The sequence below is a fragment of the Macrobrachium rosenbergii genome, chromosome 13 (assembly GCF_040412425.1).
Source record: "Macrobrachium rosenbergii isolate ZJJX-2024 chromosome 13, ASM4041242v1, whole genome shotgun sequence".
NCBI classification, from domain to species: Eukaryota; Metazoa; Arthropoda; class Malacostraca; order Decapoda; family Palaemonidae; genus Macrobrachium; species Macrobrachium rosenbergii.
Genome location: NC_089753.1, coordinates 31,091,585 through 31,104,706, shown reverse-complemented (window position 1 = coordinate 31,104,706; position 13,122 = coordinate 31,091,585). Strand labels below are relative to the sequence as shown.

Sequence of the window (13,122 nt, the reverse complement as noted above, 5' to 3'; positions counted from 1 at the left end):
AAGGCTCATCTCACTTGTCTGGAGTCGCGAATATTATAATGGAAGAAAAGGTTTCCAAGTATCGAACAGCGGGCGATGCTTCATGAAGTGGCAAAGCAACCTAAAGGAAATTTAACGTTGCTGTATCATTTTAATGACATAAGTTTTTGCAGCGAATAATAACACAAACTACTTTAGCAAAAAAAAAAAAAAAAAAAAAAAAAAAAAAGGAAAAATTCGCACACAAAACCTGTTTGCAAATCCGATGTTTACGAGTGATTTTCCAAACTCTTTTTTTGCTGCTGATATCAAGCTAGCGAAGTACTTAGTAGATATTCTTAACCCATTAGTAGGTACCATCTCAAATGCAAATATCAAGAATAATGTGGACCTGATAAATAAACTAAATAGTGTAGAGATTAATAGTGAATCCAGGCTTGTAAGTTTTGATGTTGTATCACTATTCACAAAGGTGCCAATAGATGATCTGATGGCGTTTTTATCTGAATTGTTAGAGAACACACAGCTGGATATCCCATTTTCTAAAAGTACTTTAATTGAACTGATTAAATTATGTGTAAAAGATTGTAAATTTGAATTTAATGGTAAATTTTACTCACAAAATTTTGGTATGGCAATGGGAAACCCTCTATCCCCAGTGTTAAGTAACTTATATATGGAATTTTTGAAAAGAAGATATTAAACAACATAATCCCACGTAATGTAACATGGTTTAGGTATGTTGACGACATAATTTGTGTATGGCCAGGAACAAAGATGTAAAAAAACTTTTTTGCCAAGTTAAATCAATTAGTACCATCAATTAAATTCACGATGGAAATGGAAAATGATGGGTGCTTACCGTTTTGGATGTCCTCATACGAAGAAATAGTAGTGGGTTCAAATACAGTGTGTATAGAAAACCCACTAATATTTCTTCCTATGTGCATTTCTATTCTGGACAAAGCAATAAGGTTAAAAAGTCAGTGTTTTCATCTATGTTTTTAAGAGCATTACGGGTATGTAGCCCTGAATATATTGATGATGAAATAGATAAGATTAGGAATGCAGGCAAAAATTGAAATATCCTGATAGTGTATTACACAGTGCATTTGAAGCGGCAAAAAAGACTATGTATCAAAACCAGAAAGAACCTTACAACACAAAAAATTTGCTTGTTTTGCCTTATAATAATAATATGAAGGATATCCCTCATCTTCTTAAGAATTTTGGTGTTAATGTCGCATTTAAGAACAATACAACAATGAAAAATGTACTTATCAAGAACTCCCCAGACAATACTAAAGGGTGTGTATATAAAATTCCGTGTAAGTCTTGTGACAACTTTTATATTGGCCAAACCGGGAAAGCACTGGAAAAAAGAATTGAACAACATAAGAAATGTGTGAGATATGCACAAGTGAACAGTGGTATATTTGTACATGTTAGTGAGAACAATCATGCTATCAACTGGGAAGGGGCAAAAGGATTGTATATTCTAATAATGCACTGGAAAGGAACATCATTGAATCTAGCTTTATAAAAGAAAGTTACAACCATAATATGAACATCAGTCAAGGGATGTATAAACTTGATCCTTTAATATCAAAAGAAATTTGTAAATTGTTTAAACTTTAAGGTAGGCAGTAGAGATGTATGAAAATAGGACTATCATATTTGTAAACACAGTACGAGGGTAGTAATGTTAATGAGTTTCCAAACTCCGCCTCCATGACACCTGTCAGGTGTGGATCTGAGGTGGGGTATGGTCTGTTTATCAGCAATGTCCCCAGAGAGTCTATTGTGATTTTTAGCCAAATGAGTTTTAAAGGCCACTCCTACCTCGACACCGGCCTGAGTGGGGATATGGAGTCCCTAACGGTTGTGTATGTTCGTCTGTACTGTTCTTGTAGTATATATATTTGTGACTTCTCACACTCTGTATCAGTCCTTCGTCAATGGCTTGGAAATAAAGTCGAAACCGGTCAGGACCTACACCCCGTTTCTTATTTTTCACCTGTGGTAATGTGTGATAAATGAATCACGTACAAAAGTGATAATAATCATATATATATATATATATATATATATATATATATATATATATATATATATATATATATATATATATATATATATATATATATATATATATATATATATATATATATATATATATATATATATATATATATATATATACAGTGTAACCACGTTAATAAGTATACAAATAGCGGTACACTAATTCACAGCAGAATCCCAGTCTTAGAAAAATGACTCTAAATTTTGCGAACTTGCCTTTTCTGGACAGGTTTTCCAACATGAGTTCCTCCGGGGGAACCGATTCTCCGCAACGTCGTCGAAAGGTCTTCTGGGACGGCGTCGACGCCTCCATCGCGGGGATGCTGCAGACTGAGAATGCTGAAGTCCTGTCCATCGTCGATACCGCAGAGATCATGAATTATCTTCCGAATTTCAAGGGACTGAACGTTCTCGATCTCGGTGCTGGTATTGGGTAAGCTGTGTGTGTGTGTATGTGTGAATAATAGAGGCTATATTGTACCACTTGAAGTGCAATGGAGATGCGCTTTTGAATAGAAAATACACCTCGGTTCATAGCCATACAACATCCAACAGTTTAGAACCTATTTTGTTAAAACGTCGTACAGCATTTGAAATGGCAACAACTTACGTGGAAGTATGAATCCAATGGAGATGCACTTTTGAATAGAAAATACACCTTGGCTCATAGCCATAAAACATCCAACAGTTTAGACCCTGTTTTGTTAAAACGTCGTACAGCACTTGAAATGGCAACAACTTACGTGGGAGTATGAAGCAAGATATGGAATCTTAATTATCAAGTAACTGTTCTTTTGTTGATTGATTACATCACACCTCTTATAAACTACACTACACGATATGAAACAATCAGCTCACTTTAACATTAATGCAATGAATGGTCAAATATAATAATTTGCCTCAAGTTCTCTTATTCCCTAAGTGTTTCTCAATACCTACTGTATATATGTTACAGGCAGACAGCGAAACCAGGCATTTCGCAAACTGCCTGAAATTTCAGGCGGATAGCGATATGCACATAGGGACATTTGATCTCCCAGGGGCTAGTACTAAACACAGAAAAATACATTTCCCCCCAGGGGCTAGTATTAAACACGGCGAAACAGTGTAGGTGAGACACTGTTTCACTGCGTTTAGTACTAGCCCCTGAGGGGATCAAATGTCCCCAAGTGCATTTTGCTATCTGCCTGAAACTTCAGGCAGTTCGCAAAATGCCTGGTTTCTCTATCTGCCTGTAACAAATGTTCCCTGTAACAAATGTTCCAAGTGCATTTCGCTATCTTCCTGAAATTTCAGGCAGTTTGCGAAATGCCTGGTTCCACTATCTGCCTTTAAAATATAGTACATCTTTGCCAGACGTTTCACCACCGAACTGGCCAAAGTGGCCCACCACGTAACAGCCGTTGACATCAGCCAGAGTTTCATCGAACAGAACCAAAAGAACAATAAGAACTTCACTAACATTACCTACGTCTGTAAGGACGTCGTCCAGTAAGTTTAATTCTCTTTCTGACTTCACTGTTCTTGCGTGAGGAAGAACTTTTTAGTACTGGGTCATACTCATTCAAAGATATTTTCCTTTCTTCATCATATATATATATATATATATATATATATATATATATATATATATATATATATATATATATATATATATATATATATATATATGCATATATGTATGTATACTTGCAAAAGACTGTTGAACTGAATGTAGAATTTAGGCCAAAGGCCAAGCACTGGGACCTATGAGGTTGTGCACCCTGTATCTAATGACTTACCTGTCTTCCTATATCACTACATACCTGCATAGATTCTTGTATATCTAATAATCTACCTTTTTCCAATATTTTCTGTTATCTGTCGCCTTCACAGACTTGATTTCCCACCTGGTTCCTTCAACCTCGTCTTCAGTAGTTGGATCTTGAAGTATCTGACTGACGAAGAAGTCTCCCAATTTCTTTCCCGGATTCTGTCATGGCTGACGCCCGGAGGCCACTTTTTCTTTCGAGAATCTTGCTTTCACGAAGTTGGTGAGTTCTGAAAGGATTTCAAGCCCACTATTAACTGAGTGCACATAGGAAGTCAATTCTTGCAGCTGATCCTAAGGAAAATCTAGAATCTTAATAGAACTACTTAATAATGATAATGTTACAACAGAACAGTAAACATCTGTTTCATGAAACCAATGAACTATGTGCTAAAAAGGCAAAGAATAGGGACTACACACCAGTGACGATTTTGGCCAGGGAAGTCGATCACAAACTATTCTGCCCTGAAATGGAAAACTGCAGCATCTGCAAAATTTTCGAAACTGATTATTGGGCTCCTACTCTGCAGTTTCAGAATGATTCTTCAATGCTTTCCACGAGTATTTAGGGGGTCCCATTTGCAGTATATGCAAAATCAGTAGTAAGGCAAGGGAAAACTGCAGTATCTACCATTTTCCTCAATTTTGTATTTTTGTAGATACTGCAGTCTTCCATTTTAGGGCAGTATTCTACTGTAGACATGATTTTCCACTAAGACAAATACAAGAAAAATGTCTAATAACTCCCCATTTCTCGGCCACTAACATTTGCGTTTAAACCACATATCACAACCATCCTTTCTTAGCCTCCAAACACAACCAGGCAGAGATCCGACCCTTCCACAAATACTCTCCTTCATTCTCAATTTTATTTTAATCCTGGCCCATACACTTTATCCGAATTCTATTTTTTCTGATGGACTTACTCTCACTTAAACCATGCTTAGTCCTTTCCATTCCTGTGCACAGTGTCCTTCCACCTCTGTCTCACTGGTGAGACAGTTTTCTCTCCTTGAACAACATCAAATGTCACATAATTTTTCTTTTGAGTCAAATCTGCAAACATTTACAACCTAAGACTTGGCGTTTTTCCTTAGGTCTGTTTATCATTAAATACATTATGACGCTTTAAATCTCCTTCCTGGCCACTGCAGGGTAGTTTTGAAAGCTCGTCAGCATTCTTGGCTAACCGATACAGGTGACCACTGAATCATTTATAAAGCTAAGAACGTTTATTTTTCCTTTCCATCTACCATTTCGTTCATATATTGAATGCCCACAGGCACAGTGAGCCTGCCAGGCAATCCAACGATCTTCCGTCCATTGTCACATTACTGTGAACTGCTTCGCTGTGCCTCAATCAACTTCAAACTTCTGCGTGCCAAAAATGTCCAGTCGTATTTGCAGGTGAGTCCACAAAGGCGGTTCCTCTCTCTCTCTCTCTCTCTCTCTCTCTCTCTCTCTCTCTCTCTCTCTCTCTCTCTCTCAGGGTCCAGATGGTCTACTGCAATGCATCTTACATGTCCAGCTGTGATGTTGGATTGGAAATGATCTACTTTACGTTATTATTATTATTATTATTATTATTATTATTATTATTATTATTATTATTATTATTATTATTATTATCATTAATACAAAACAAGCTGCAACACTAGTTGGATAAACAGAAAGCTACAAACACATGGGCCCAATATTGTAAAGCAGCTCCGTACAACAATGATTAAACTGAGACGCAAAAATATAAACTATGAAAGAGAAATAACAAAGAAAAACAAATAGGACAAAAAGAACATAAAATAGTAAAATAAATAATAATACAACTATGAAGTGAAACTCATGTCAGCTTCCTGTAGAAAAAAATTTTTGCACCAAGTTGGAATTTCTAAGGTTCCAATAATCCAGTATTAAAGGATCAGGAAAATCATTCCACAATTTGGTCACAATAGGAATAATACTACTAAAACTAGTAAAAAATGCTCCGAAGTTCCTACGGCGCAATCGAGTTTTCTGTACATCGTATAATCAAGGCCACCGAAAATAGATCTATCTTTCAGTGGTCTAGGTGTAATGCTGTATGAGCCGCGGCCCATGACACTTTAACCACGGTCTGGTGTTGGCCTGGCCTATATCATTGCCAGACGCACGATTTTGGCTTACTTTAACCTTCAATAAAGTAAAAACTACTGAGGCTAGAGGGCTGCACTTTGGTATGTTTGATGATTGGAGGGTGGATGATCAATATACCAATTTGCAGCACTCAAGCCTCAGTAGTTTTTAAGATCTGAGGGTGGACAGAACTAGTGCGGACAGACAGACAAAGCCGGTACAATAGTTTTCTTTTCAGAAAACTAAAAAAAATGTGTGCTGCTGAAACTCTTAGATGAAAAGGCAAGTCTGTTAGAATTAACTGCAAATTTAGTAGCGTGTGGTGGTTAATATGGTATAGGACGGTCTGAATGCAAAGGTTGATCAAAATTATCAACTATCTTATAGAGCATGCGCAAAGAGCTAATTGAGCATTGGTGACGGAAACAAATATCAAGATCGAGGAGAAGAATTTAAAAAAAAACGTAAGCTTTTATGCAAACAATCAAGTTACAAGCTAGCTGCTGAACACCAAACAAGGAATGGAATGGAATACAGACTTTAGGCCAAAGGCCAAGCACTAAAACCTATCAGGTCATTCAGCGCAGGAAAGGAAATTGAAAGTAGGTAGGTAACTTGGGGTAGAAAGGTGCAACAGGAGGAAAACCTCGCTGTTGCATTGCAACAACTATTAGGAGAAGGTGGATAGCAAGATAGAAGAAAGATAATATGAATGGAGAAGACCAAACAAGGGAACAATATTCAAAATATCAAAACGCTTCCTCTGGACAGACAGGTCTTCTAGGGTTCTGAAACTTTCTCAGCATACAGAGGTTTTGTGCACCTGAAGGAGAGGTAGACCAAATGTGCTGCTCAAAATGGAATCAAGAATGACACCTACAATTTTAAAGGAGTTGAATGTAGTTAAAGATACGCAGTCAGTGAAAAGATCTATTGGGTGTGGAGGTGTAGATCTCGAGTCTTAGAACTGCTAAAAATCACACCTTTGGTTTTGTCAGGATTTACTTTCCATAATAATTCATACCTTGCACTAATTTTGGCTAAATCTCTGTTAAGAGATTCAGCAACCACAGGTCTTCACTCAAGAAGTGAAATAATTGCAAGAAGAGCAGCACCATCAACATTGGCAATAAGTTTGTTTTCACGGCCAAGCCACATGACATAAATATATAACATAAAAAGTAATGGGCCAAGAACACTAGCCTAGGAACGCCAGAGATTACATTCATGCGGTCATTAAAGTGCTCATCAAAAACTGTTCTTTACAATTTATGAAATGGTCCACCAACTCCCATTTGTCCAAGTTTGAAAATGAGAGCCTCGTAACTAACACAGTCATGAACAAAATCTAAGGATTTCTGTACGACACTAGGAATTGAAATCGGAGCACCACAAGCATCCTGGTTCTTGCAGGAGCCAACTTGTAAACTAAGGAACAGATGATTACTTCTACCGTAGCACAGCATTCAAACGTTTTGCCAGCACACATTAATAAAACTTAAGATAATAATAATGAGAGTTACAAAAACTGGGTGGTAATAAGCAAGGCTAGCGCTACCACAATTATATTTACTTATTAAGAGCAACATTTTCAACTCTCTAAGTGCCAAAACAACCCATTCATGCTGACTTCCAAAAATCCACAGACAATTCTAGAATTAAGTAAACAAGTGGAAGGGAAAACTGACAGCAGAACTCCAACCCCAGACAGTGGAAGGCCACGGTACTGTCCAAGACTAGAGAACAGTGACATGATTTTTGAGTGGTCCCCCCGAAGCAGAGCTGCTTATCATAGTTAAAGTTTCTCCTCTGTTTTAAATATGAGAACGAAAGGTGCAGTATTAGTGTTGTCAGAGGTGGGAGGGAAAAAGAGAATATATAATGAATAAGCCAGACCATTCCATATCTGTGTGGGCACAAGAAAAGGAATGTACCTAAAAGGGGATCCAGCATCAGACTGGCTGGCTAATCCTTGAAGGGTTCTTTATTAGCTACAGATAGTAAATGATCATTATAAACTTAGAAATGGTTAGGCACTGATCGAAAAAAAAATCTATAAACAAATAATCACGTTTTACAGAATCTTCTGGGACTTTACTGTATAAAACGTATTTCGCCTAGAGACTGATTTAGAATTTTTTAGAGATTATGATCAAAAGAAAGCCATTAAAGGCTAAGAAATCCCTGAAAAAGCGCTTGTTCAGTTTTTGCTCACAATTTTTTTTTTTATGCATCTTTTATAACAAATGAAACTTGAAATTAACTGTAACGTTAGTTTAACATTCCATCTAGATATGGGTTCGTTACCTAACTTGAACGCTGTATATTTTTAACTACATATTTCTTACAAATAAACTTGCACTTTTGACATTTTCAGTTCCAGAATGCCCCCAACCAGGTGTGCTTCTTAGTCCAGAGAAAGGACAACGAAAAAGTGAACGAGGCTCACGAGATGCTGGAAGACCGATATTCCAGGCACAACATCACGATGATGGAGAAGATCTTCGGATCGCCCTGGATATACACGGGACGCGAGGATACGGCCAAGGTAATCAGTGACACAAACACTAGGCCTATCTGTACTGATCACCTGAAAAGCTGCAGATACAGTAGACCTCGTAGTCAGTCGCAAATAAAACTTCAAATACAAACGTTCACTGGTTAACTTTTTAGTCACAGACGTCTTATTTTCTGTCGACAGAAATTGTTCGGGAATCTGCAGTTACGCCCTGGCCATCGCGTGCTGGACGTCGGATGCGGAACGGGAAATTCGGCCTTTTTCATCACGAGGCAGTACAGGGCTCAAGTTCACGGGGTCGACCTATCAGTCGCCGCCATCGACCTGGCCATCGAGAGACAGATGGCGCTTGATAACGACCTGAGGAGAAGGGTCAGCTGAACCGGGTTCTCCTCTATGGAAGTGGAGTGTGGATGTTGAATGTGAATGAAAGGATGAAGGTGGAAGCAGTAGAGGTTTAATTCTGCCCTAAAATGGAAAACTGCAGTATCTGGGAAATTTTCGAAATTGAGATATGCCACCTATTGGGCTAGTGAAACATTAGTACACAAGGTACTGCAGTTTCAGAATGATTCTTCAGAGCTTTATTAAGGGGTCACATTTGCAAAATCAGTAGTAAGCAAGGGAAAACTGCAGTATCTACCATTTTTCTCAGTTTTGTATTTTTGCAGATACTGCACAGTCTTCCAATTTAGGGCAGAATTGTTGACGTAGTTTTTTATAGTTTAAGAAGAACTGAAGGGGCGAGAAGAACGAAGAAATGTAGGTATGGGTCAGCTTAGATGAAAGAATGGAGACCGTGTGCTAGATAAAAGGCGCCATAGTGTTGTGGCGGCGACATACTGTACAAGCTCTTTTGAAAACATCAAAAAGACATTTTTCGTCTGGGAAGTCAAGCTTGTTGGGCTTCAGTTAAGGTTGAATCACCTTTTATTTATATTATAAAAAATCACAATTACTTAATATTAAGCATGACAAGACTTTAATGTTAATTTTATTTAAAAAGGAAAGGTATTGCGAATGGAGAGTCAAAGTTATTCTTCTCCAAACCGAATCAGCGTTAGTTATTAAGAATCCCTGCCACATCTACTCACTTTATGTATGTATGTATATGTATATGGATATGCACACATATATATATATATATATATATATATATATATATATATATATATATATATATATATATATATATATATATATATATATATATATATAATGTACCGTTTACTTATATTTCGTTAATATTCTCTCTCTGTTCTGAATATTTAGACCTTCATTCTGACACTGCCATCTACCTTGTATTTTCTTGTCTTCTTGCTACATAGACCCTTTTTATCAGGCTACCTTTCCCTACTGTTGGCTGACCTACTATAAATACTATATAAATCAACGAATGGCTGGCAATTTAAGTACTTGGGAATATGAAGAATATGCACTGATAACTCCAGCGTTATATCGAATACTGATGAAGAAATCAACCCAATGAAAATGGTTTGCCTCACTATTAAAACTATATAAGAAATAACCAAATTGGTATCAGGCTGAAAAACATGTATACATCAATAAGTTTTGACCAGGGAATCAGTCTTGACTGCAGTCAAGGCGAGACTGTTACATAGGGTTTTAGCATGATGCATGGAGAATCACTGCTTTACAAAATACTAACAAGCTTCGAATTATCCTTTTATCCACAGGTCCACTTCGAAATTGGAGAGATTTTGGACATGAATTACGAGGAGGGATTCTTCGACATCATCTACAGCAGGGAATGCTTCGTGTACATTACAAACAAGCCGCTCCTCTTCAGTAAAATCTACGTAAGAAATCAGGACAAAGTCTTAATAATTCCGTCTTTTCTAGAGTAACTTATATATAATAATAATGTGCGATTTGCTCTTTCAGCTCACTTGGAACATAAGGCCTGGTATTTCCCATCATTGGAATTTCAGGAAGGTATTATACTTAATATCATAAGAGTTTGAGTAAACTGATGTCATGGTTTATGGAGACGCCTCCAAGATTTAGTAGCTCCAATGAGCATTGCTCCTCATGGTGTGCACACAGTTTGATTGTAAAAGCTGGAATGAGTGGATGTTGCTGCCACTCTTCCAGACCAGTGACCATCTCATCGATGGGTTTTGTGGACACTCATGGGACAGGTCTATCCGACTGCAAGTGGAGCAACCACCCTCTGAAGCAGAGAGATAAACCAAATTAGCTAAAGAGTGGAGCTCCGTAATTTTTGCCAGGACAGGTCTGATATCCTCTGCTGGCCGACTAACGCGTCCACAACCTCGCCTTTTCTTTCGAGGGGATTTTACCCAGTCTTTGGAAAAATAGGCCTCTAAAAGGCATTGAAGCTATCCCTTGGCTAAAGGGGATTGTAGTAGGTTATATACCTTGCACAAGGTAATTTGGAGGAAGTAAAGCCAGGTAGCTGAAATGAAAGGTAAGTGCCTGTCCTTTAACATAAGATTTTCATCAGGAATCTGTTTGTTCTCATATCTAATAGTATCTGCATAAAAGATGAAATCAGCCTTACTGAAATTTTTCTTATGAGGGCTCATACCTTACAAAACTACCCGTGCTATGAAATGACTGGGTTGGGGCTTGCACGTTCCAATTTCTTGAGGGAGTTAAGTTGGCAGTGCATAGGCCTACATTAGTTCAACAAACTTTACAGACCAACATTTTTTGCCTGCATCACTCTGACGAAAGCCCCCGTTGGAACTGCAAGGTAAAAATGTTCACCTGAAACCAGAATCATTGCAGTGTACTTCTTAAACTGTGGGTCCCTGACCAGAAGGTGCCTTGTGCCAGAAAAAAAGGTGCAAAACTCATTTTGAAACAGGATTCTTCCAGTGGGTTTATCCAAGGTATCCTTGTAGTAGTTCCCACTTTGAGACATCTTTTAGTGACAGTTGGTCTCAATCTCAGGCTTCTCGCAGTCTCGGTTCTTCATACGAATCCAAAGGTCCACAACAGGCTTCCAAATCCCTCTTTAAAACCTTGCTTCTGGGCAATGACTGTACCTCAGTCAACCAGCCATTTCTCTAAATGAGTGGGTTTTGGTTTCAACTTATAATGTAACATGAAAAGACTTACAGTATTAGAGGACTTGATGTACAATACCAAATGAGTATATGAACTATGTATTTTTTCATATGCTTGTGAAGAAGGCATCAAAACTCTTTGTTAAATTTCTATTCATCATTTCATAAATGTATGCAAATTTCTCCCTTGTTATAAGTACCGACGTGTAAATTTCCGGGGACCATTTTTGAAATCGTCACCCTGGCAGTATTAGACCGTCTAGTAGAGTGTCTTTACCACCCTTGCAACTGTCTCGCCTCTTCAACAAGTCTGACTACTTGATTTGAGCGTTGCTAAGGTCATTTTATATAAAAAGAGGCATTTGAATCACCAACAGTTCCATACGGCATCTTGCACGTTATATCAAATCAATTCCTATCTTGGAAAGTTAAAAATATGGCTTTGATTCTAAATTATTCTGGTTGAAAGTTCAAATTACACAATTGTTGCCAAAATGAAAAAGTCTTAACCCATTTTTTCTACTATTAACAAGACGCTCTAAATTAGATAATCTAATTCGCGTGGAATATAATGTTAATTAACGACACATATCCATTCTAGAGATGGCTGAGACCTGGTGGAACCGTTTTCTTCACCGATTTCTTGAAAGGAACCTCTCCGCCTTCGTCACCTTTTCTGGATTATCTCGAGACTATTAAACGTGAGTTCCTGGGCTAGGTCCAGTACTCCCTAAGGCAGTGGTTCTTAATCTGGGGGGCGTCAGCAATTTCCAGGGTTGGGGGGCGAGCCCTAGGGAAAAATTAAAAAATTCTCTAATTATATTCATTATTCTCTTAATATTCAACCACGCATTCAAGACCTAGTAGCTAAGAAACTGTGTCAAATGTCTCATTAATTCATTCCCAAAAGAATAAAAACACTCTCTCTCTTTTGTTATTTTCCTTTAAATCTGGGAGGGAATTTTACTAATAGATGCAAGGGGGGGGGGCGCGAAGAAAAGGACCAACTCTTAGAGGGGGCGTGGTAATAAAAAAAATTAAGAACCACTGACCTAAGGAGAGACCATTTCACCGTACATAAGCAGAGACGACTTCGTGGTATAGCCTCTTGGAAGAAAACTAAACAAATATTCATGGCAACTATAACCATTTGATAAATAATACTTAAACATGTGTAGCCGCGACAGATGCTTCAGAATATCACGGAAGCACTTTCTTAAGAGCTTGATTTTACAATAAGAAATGTGGCGTTACTTGCAAGCGTAGAAAGTGTTGAAACGTAACCTAGAAGCATTTTAGGTGTCCTTTGAAAATACATCAATCTAGGCACCCCCTTTTTTTTCTCTCTCTTGTAGCTTGCTTTCCAATGACTTTCGATTCCTACAAGCAAGCCTTAGAATCGGAGGGTTTTCAGAACGTGATGACGCTCGACTCCGGAGAAGAGTGGATGGAAATTTTACGAAGTGACATCAAAATCTTCGAGTCCACGAGGGAAAAGTTTGGATCAGACGTAGCGTTCCACGATCAGATGTGTGATATCACGGCAAAAAAGGTAAGCTAATAGATTA

General features: G+C 37.8%; 1 protein-coding gene across 1 annotated transcript; it reads left to right on the top strand.

The window, feature by feature from the left end:
* Positions 1-2,259: 2,259 nt before the first annotated feature.
* Positions 2,260-8,879, top strand: LOC136844754 (uncharacterized). Its single transcript, XM_067113988.1, has 6 exons — positions 2,260-2,494; positions 3,418-3,552; positions 3,937-4,094; positions 5,154-5,278; positions 8,358-8,528; positions 8,682-8,879. The coding sequence occupies exons 1-6, from the start codon at positions 2,301-2,303 to the stop codon at positions 8,877-8,879; spliced, it is 981 nt and encodes a 326-aa protein (XP_066970089.1). The 5' UTR covers positions 2,260-2,300.
* The last annotated feature ends 4,243 nt before the right edge of the window (positions 8,880-13,122 follow it).